The sequence below is a fragment of the Rutilus rutilus genome (genome assembly GCF_951802725.1).
Source record: "Rutilus rutilus genome assembly, chromosome: 20".
Lineage (NCBI taxonomy): Eukaryota > Metazoa > Chordata > Actinopteri > Cypriniformes > Leuciscidae > Rutilus > Rutilus rutilus.
The window spans coordinates 31,294,942-31,302,091 of NC_140225.1; the positions used below are offsets into that span (position 1 = coordinate 31,294,942).

Genomic DNA, 7,150 nt, shown 5'->3' on the forward strand with positions numbered 1-7,150 from the left:
ATTTATTTTCGTTTTAGTACTTTGCAAGTGAACCATCTTTTATTTACACATCATTTTATTTTTTATTAAAATTATTTTTGTAAAGATTTTCCATAATCAATATTCAAAACTAAACAAAAATGCCTTTTGATTTCTGGTCTTTTTTGACCCGGGTATCAACTGAGGCTTTACACATACAGACTGTTTTCCACGAGTTATACATCGAGTTTGATTTTTCTCAAAAATAGTGTTGTAAAATTTACTATGGTAAAATACTAGGCAGGGCATTATGCTAAACTTTCCCATATCTCTTACTTTTGAGAAATTTTGTTGAAGTACTATTGCAGCATGAAAATAATCTTTTTCATTTGCAGGTTTCTGCAAGTAAAATGAATATTTTGTTTGAAAACAGTTCAGAGTAATATTGTTGTTTTGTTAGTTATAAAGTGAATATAATGTAGCTTTCATAAATGTGGGATGTTTTTGAGCAGTCATGATTTGTAATTTCAAAGGACTTTAAGTCCTGGTAATTCTCAAATTGCATGTTCTTATAAATTTCATATATAAAATGTATGAAAATTAAGAATTTTTTTTTTTTCTTGCATCAGTGTTTTTTCTGTAGTTTTCAACTACAGTTTTTCAAAGAATTTGGCAAATTTTTATCAATAAAATGTGTAAAAGTAGCAACATGGTAGCATTTAAAACTGAGAAATGTTTGTGCATTCACTCATTAAGTTGCTGATTAAATTCCACCGGACACAGGAATGCAAAAAAAATGTATGATGATTAAGTAATTTGAAAAGTAAATTAGATTATTTCATTCTCACACAGAGAGATTGCTGGTGGATGAAGAAAAGCCTTTGTTTGGAAGTTTACCATGCAGACAGGTGATCAAACCCCTTATGCAAGCTTGTTATTTGAACGTGTAATGAATATGTTAATAGTTAGTCCTATCCGAGTGGGCTCTTAAATCTTTACTCTTGAGTTGTCTTTGATAACCCAAATGTTTTGTGCATGCAGGACGACTGTTTGAGTTCTCTGACCCGCTTTGGCTCCGCCTGCTGGACAGCCTCCTCTCATAGCACTGTACAGAATCACTTTATCAGGCTCTTAGCAGGTAACCAATACCGTGTTACAGTCTCTAACCACAAGTGTTTGTTTTGGCATGTCCAATATAATGAGAAGTGAGTGACAACCCCTCACTGCATTCATTTGAACATCTGTGCTTCTTCAGCCCTTGTTCCTGATCCTCGGATGGAGAATACGCCATGCATTCTGGATATAGACATGTTCCACTTGCTGGTAGGCAAACGACCAGTTTTGCTCCTACATCTGCCATTCACACAAGCGTCCGACTGCACAGTGCCCTAACCTTATACATTCTCTACTAATTTAATAACTCAAGTTGACCAATCTGTAGCATTTTACCACATATCCTGCTCACACCTCTAAACAATAAAAATACAGTTATTTTACAGCTAAAACAGTCTGTGTAAAGGTTCCTACTCGTACTCAGTCAGTTGTTTCAGAATGACCTTTGACCCCAGGTTGTGTGTGTGACAGGTGAGCTTGGTGCTGTCCTATCCAGCGGTTCACTGTCTGGATTCCTCAGGGCTTAGCGAGGACACTGCACAACTGCACTTCTTGCACCTAGTCACTATTGCTCACATAGTCCAGATCCTTCTGACCTCCGTACCAGGTGAGAACCTCACCTTTCCCCTCACAAGCAGCAACATGACCAGAGAGACTGCATAGATGATTTTGAGTGTTTTGGGACGGATATTCATGTTTGCGGACTCCTGTGTGCCATCAGAGGAGATGCGGATGGAGCAGGAGAGTGGAGGAGCGGAGAGGGAGGAGGAAGAGCGAGTGTGTATGCTCTACAACACTCTCAGGACACACCTGAGCAGGTGAAAGCACACACACACTGTTAAACCTGCCTACTGACTTGGTTTTATATCATAAATACATTTGGGTTACACGTTATTTTAAGGTGTCTTTGTTACACTGTAAGTATACATTTAAGTACTGAGTAATATTAACAAATTACATGTACTTACTATAGGGTTAGGATTAGGGTTTGGTTAAGTTTATGGTTAGTTGAATGTAATGTTGCACAATTTATAGGTATTACAACTAACGTTACATGTAACATATGTAACAATGACATGGTAAAATAAAGTGTTACCGAAATGTGTCTAAAATGGTCTCTGGTGATCATATGGTTCGAAATTCTCACTGTTTGGTTTGGATCACTGTTCTGGGGTCAGTAGTTTTGGTTCAGTTCAGTAAATAGATCTAAAGTGATGAAGAGACATTATTCCAAAAGGACTTTATATTCATAATAGAATCCTGAAAAAAAAAAAAACGCATCATGCTTTCAACCAGCACAACATTAAGTAATGATGTTTACATGACACAAGCAAACCTTTCCACTCCATTTACATGCCATTTTCATTATTCTGGTTATTCTCGAAGAATTGTGGGAATTTTTCCCAGCATTATTCACATACCCCAATGAACAGCACAGATGATGAACTCGTATGTGTGTTACTGGCCAAGCTCTTTCACAGATTTGTTCACTGGTTCTTTGGTTCCTCTGTCTGGATTCCTCAGTCATTTTGCCTAAAATGTCTCCATTTAAATTTATATACTGCATTATATTCATGTTGTGCAACAGTCAACATGAACTCCGGTTCTTCAACACCCCAAAAATCTACGTGCACACTTTGATCAGAGTGGAATAGATGCGATTAAAGTGTTCACGTGCCTGTTTATTGTGATTAAATTCAGCATACATAGTAGTTTTACTACTCTAGTGGTTACGAATATGAGCTAAATTGCATCAATTTGATCAAAGTACGTCAGGTAAAATTTCATCGCAATATTGCCTAGATCCAATTATAATCGCTTTATGAGGGTGCGTGTAAATGTAGTCACTGTCCGAGATTGTTGATTGCAAAATTTCACCCTACTAGCTTTGCACGACCCTAATATGAAAGATGTGTGTGTGTGTTTCAGTGGCTTGCGTGAGGTGAGCTCAGGCTGGCATCTGTGGCACTGTGTGAAAGCTGGAATCCTGCCTTATCTCAGGGCAACCGCTCTGTTCTTCCACTATCTTAATGGAGCTCCAGCACCACCTGAGATACACGGTAAGCGACTCGCACAGCGTTTGACATTACACACAGATGCTGCTTTTACTCGCTGCCCTTGTGCCATTTCTAATGATGACTGTGTTTTCAGCTCTAGGTGTGGGTGAATGGGAGGCTCTGTGTGGATACCTGTGTCTGCCCTCCAACCTGTTACAGCTCTACTACAGCAATCAGGAGCTCATGGAAACTCTCCTGCAGGGGTAACTGTCAATATCTAGATGAACGCCTCTGAAACCTGTGGCATATTGTCCAGATGTGTGCTGTGTCTTGAATGAATGATGGTGTGATAACTGTTGGTTGTGCTCTGCAGATGGTGCTCTCACCCAGGTGTCCTACAGGGTCTTCAGAGCAGCTCGGCTCTCATCAGGTGTGTCCTGCACCTCGACACTTTTAAGTTCACTGCAGATGACATTCAAGTGCTCACCTGTTTCATTCTTCCGTATCCCACTCTAGGTTTCCCAGAGAGTCCAATCATCTCATAGAGCTGCCGTGCGACTACAGTGCTCTGATTAACCAGGCCTCCAGCTTCACGTGAGTCACGTGTCTTAGAAATCAAAGGCGATTGATAACTAAGAGCTGCCGGTTCTCTACGGATTCCTGATTCCATAAGTCAAATAATTGATCTTCTGTTGATCCTGGCGGCGTCTAGGTGTCCTAAATCTGGAGGGGATAAGTCTCGCGCTCCTACTCTGTGTCTGGTGTGTGGGTCCATGCTGTGCTCTCAGAGTTACTGCTGTCAGACCGAGCTGGAAGGAGAGGACGTGGGCGCGTGCACCGCACACACGTTCGCCTGCGGAGCCGGTGTCGGCATCTTCCTCAGGTTTGTGCAAGGATGTCGATTAAAACCTGTCAATATAATGGGCAAATTATTTAATGAATAAGATACAGTTATTATTTGATAAGCCTTTTGCTTCGGGATCCTGAGGTTTGTTTTGCAATATTAACTGACTGAATGTGCATTTTTTATTATTATTATTATCTGAGAAGAGACCGCACAGAGTGCTAGGAGTCACATGACTTGCATAATGTAGGGAATTAGTTGCCTTAAGGCTGGAATACACTACAGGACTTTTAAAATCGGAGCAGATTTTAAAACATTGTGCCATTCACTTGTCAACGTTTGTAACTAGTTACAGAGAAAAACTGGGCATCATACACTAAACGATTGAGGATCACACACTAGAAGACTTTAAAGGGTTAGTTCATCCAAAAATGAAAATTAGCCCATGATTTAATCACTCTCAAGCCATCTTAGGTGTAATGACATACTTCTTTCAGAAGAATACAATCGGAGTTATATTAAAAATGTCCTGGCTCTTCCCAGCTTTATAATGGCAGTGAATGGCCGTTTCTGTTTTGAAGTCCATAAAAGTGCATCTATCCATGATGAAAGTGCATCTATCCATGATAAAAGTGCATCTATCATCATAAAAGTGCATCTATCATCATAAAAGTGCATCTATCCATGATAAAAGTGCATCTATCCATGATAAAAGTGCATCTATCATCATAAAAGTGCATCTATCCATGATAAAAGTGCATCTATCCATGATAAAAGTGCATCTATCATCATAAAAGTGCGTCTATCCATGATAAGTGCGTCTATCCATGATAAAAGTGCGTCTATCCATGATAAAAGTGCGTCTATCCATGATAAAAGTGCATCTGTCCATCATAAAAGTGCATCTATCCATGATAAAAGTGCATCTATCATCATAAAAGTGCATCTATCCATGATAAAAGTGCATCTATCCATGATAAAAGTGCATCTATCATCATAAAAGTGCGTCTATCCATGATAAAAGTGCGTCTATCCATGATAAAAGTGCATCTATCCATTATAAAAGTGCGTCTATCCATGATAAAAGTGTGTCTATCCATGATAAAAGTGCATCTATCATCATAAAAGTGCATCTATCCATTATAAAAGTGATCTACACGGCTCTGCGGGGGTTAATAAAGGCCTTCTGAAGTGAAGAGATGAGTTTGTTTCAGAAAAATATCTTTATTTAAAACTTTATTAGCTATAATAACTAAGAGTTGGGTGGATTTTGGCCATTTATGCCCATGGTCAGATCACTTTAACTCTCAACCTTGTGGCTTTTTACATGGTATCTGTCAGCAGGGTTTCATTTGTATATGTTTGTGTGTCAGGGTGCGGGAAAGTCAGGTCCTGTTCCTGGCTGGCAAAACTAAGGGCTGTTTTTATGCTCCCCCATACCTGGACGACTATGGGGAAACAGACCAAGGGCTAAGGTACATCTCTACTTCTGATGTTTCACACACATTGTTATTTCTAACAGTTGTGTGAGATCAAGTGTTGTGTTTGGTCTCTCTTAGACGGGGAAACCCATTACACTTGTGCCAAGAGCGCTACAGAAAGATCCAGAAGCTGTGGCGCCAGCACAGCATCACAGAGGAGATCGGCCACGCCCAGGAGGCCAATCAGACTCTGGTGGGCATCGACTGGCAGCACCTGTGAAGTCACATGACGTGCTCGTACACTTGCGCCCACCCTTAACGCACAGGGCTAGAGGTTGCCAAGGCGTCACCAAGGCCTCTTGCTCTTCCTCCACCCCTGTCTGACAGTGGATGAATGCATGACTGTTTTTTTTTGGGGGGGGGGAGTGGGTTTTCGCTCCCTTTTTTCTTTTAAATATGATATAAATACATATTTAAAGAGACACATAGCCAAGGTATTGAACCTTAACAATAAGGGTTCCTTCGCAACACAGATATTCTTCATAGGTATGCTATTTAATTTCTTCTCCAAGTAATATTAAATTATTTTCCAGGTATTTTGGTTACACATATATAGGTTTCGCAAGACAGTTCTCTTATCGCTTGGGAATTGAACGGTGGTGCTGCCCTTCAAGTAAGCACAAATGTCCCTCAACGCCCATGCAGGGATAGCGCCACCTGTAGGACACAGAGCACCTTCTCTGCCCCGTCATCTCAAATGCTGCAATACATTTGTTAAGGCCACCTAATTAATGTGCTCAGCGATGTTCATCCACCACAAGCCAACGCCAGGAAGACCCGGGAGCACACGAGTATGTCCTCTGAACGCCTGCTTTCTGTCCGTCTGGGTTGCGTATGTTTGCGTGAGTGAGTTTTTTACGTACAGGTGTTTAGTTGGTATGTTTCTAATATGATGGATTTCTAAGGTGGTCCGTTTTTACAAGACTGTTTGTTTCCGTTTCTTTCGTGAAGCGTGTTATTTATGTGTTTCTCGCGGGTGTTTGTTGTATTCGACCTTGATCTATGGAATCATGCAATTCCACTCTGAAACATGATTTTGACGTGTGTGTTGTGATTTTGGACATTTTCTTTCTTGACACTGCTGCACCATTTTTCAGCAGTAATGGATGCGGAATTGCATATCCTTAATTCAGTTTCAGCTTTGGTCTCCTTTAGACTTTGTTCATTCTTTATAGTGGCCTTGGCCTGAGGATTTAGTCCAAATCGAAAGTTTTATTTCTCAGCGATGCAGACGCACATTAAAACACACGATGCTTCTTTCAGATACAAGTTTTCATGCCTCGCACACTTCAGATGAAACGCCTGGTTCTAATGCGGTGAGCATATTTCCTGAGACACTTCCAGTGGCTGCAGCAGTGTATTACATCACAAACTGACTTGTTAATATTTGTGAATTCTTGTATAAATGGGTACATTGTACTATATTGTAAAACATTAATGAAATAAAGAAAAAAAAGCTCTGTGTTGTGTTTTGAAGTGATCCATGAAATGCATCGATGAATGAGCTGATGCACCATCAATGTAAGGGCTTTATATGTTTGTGTTGTGAAGCTCTTGTTCTGTATGTTCCAGCGCAGGTAGTGTGTTATTAGGCTTAGTGGCCTGATGCAGACAAGTGTGTGTGTGTGACCCATTTAACTGGTTACAGCTCTTCTCAGCTGTGCTCTAGTTCTGTCCAAATCTTTGTTTATCCAGGAACGCTGCAATAAAGAGGATTAGACCCAGAGTTCAAGCTCTGACTGCTTAGACTTGCAGAG

At 40.3% G+C, this 7,150-nt stretch overlaps 1 protein-coding gene across 2 annotated transcripts in view; it reads left to right on the plus strand.

The window, feature by feature from the left end:
• ubr2 (ubiquitin protein ligase E3 component n-recognin 2) overlaps window positions 1–6,853 on the plus strand; it is a 45,065-nt gene extending 38,212 nt beyond the window's left edge. For both annotated transcript variants that reach the window (XM_084391438.1, XM_084391439.1), the window contains exons 36-47: window positions 811–866; window positions 1,000–1,096; window positions 1,214–1,281; window positions 1,543–1,678; window positions 1,793–1,889; window positions 3,001–3,131; window positions 3,223–3,331; window positions 3,442–3,498; window positions 3,585–3,662; window positions 3,781–3,951; window positions 5,286–5,387; window positions 5,472–6,853. In XM_084391438.1, coding sequence (XP_084247564.1) covers window positions 811–866; window positions 1,000–1,096; window positions 1,214–1,281; window positions 1,543–1,678; window positions 1,793–1,889; window positions 3,001–3,131; window positions 3,223–3,331; window positions 3,442–3,498; window positions 3,585–3,662; window positions 3,781–3,951; window positions 5,286–5,387; window positions 5,472–5,613 — 1,244 coding nt within the window. In that variant the 3' untranslated portion in view covers window positions 5,614–6,853. The remainder of the gene's footprint in view (window positions 1–810; window positions 867–999; window positions 1,097–1,213; window positions 1,282–1,542; window positions 1,679–1,792; window positions 1,890–3,000; window positions 3,132–3,222; window positions 3,332–3,441; window positions 3,499–3,584; window positions 3,663–3,780; window positions 3,952–5,285; window positions 5,388–5,471) is intronic.
• Window positions 6,854–7,150: the final 297 nt, after the last annotated feature.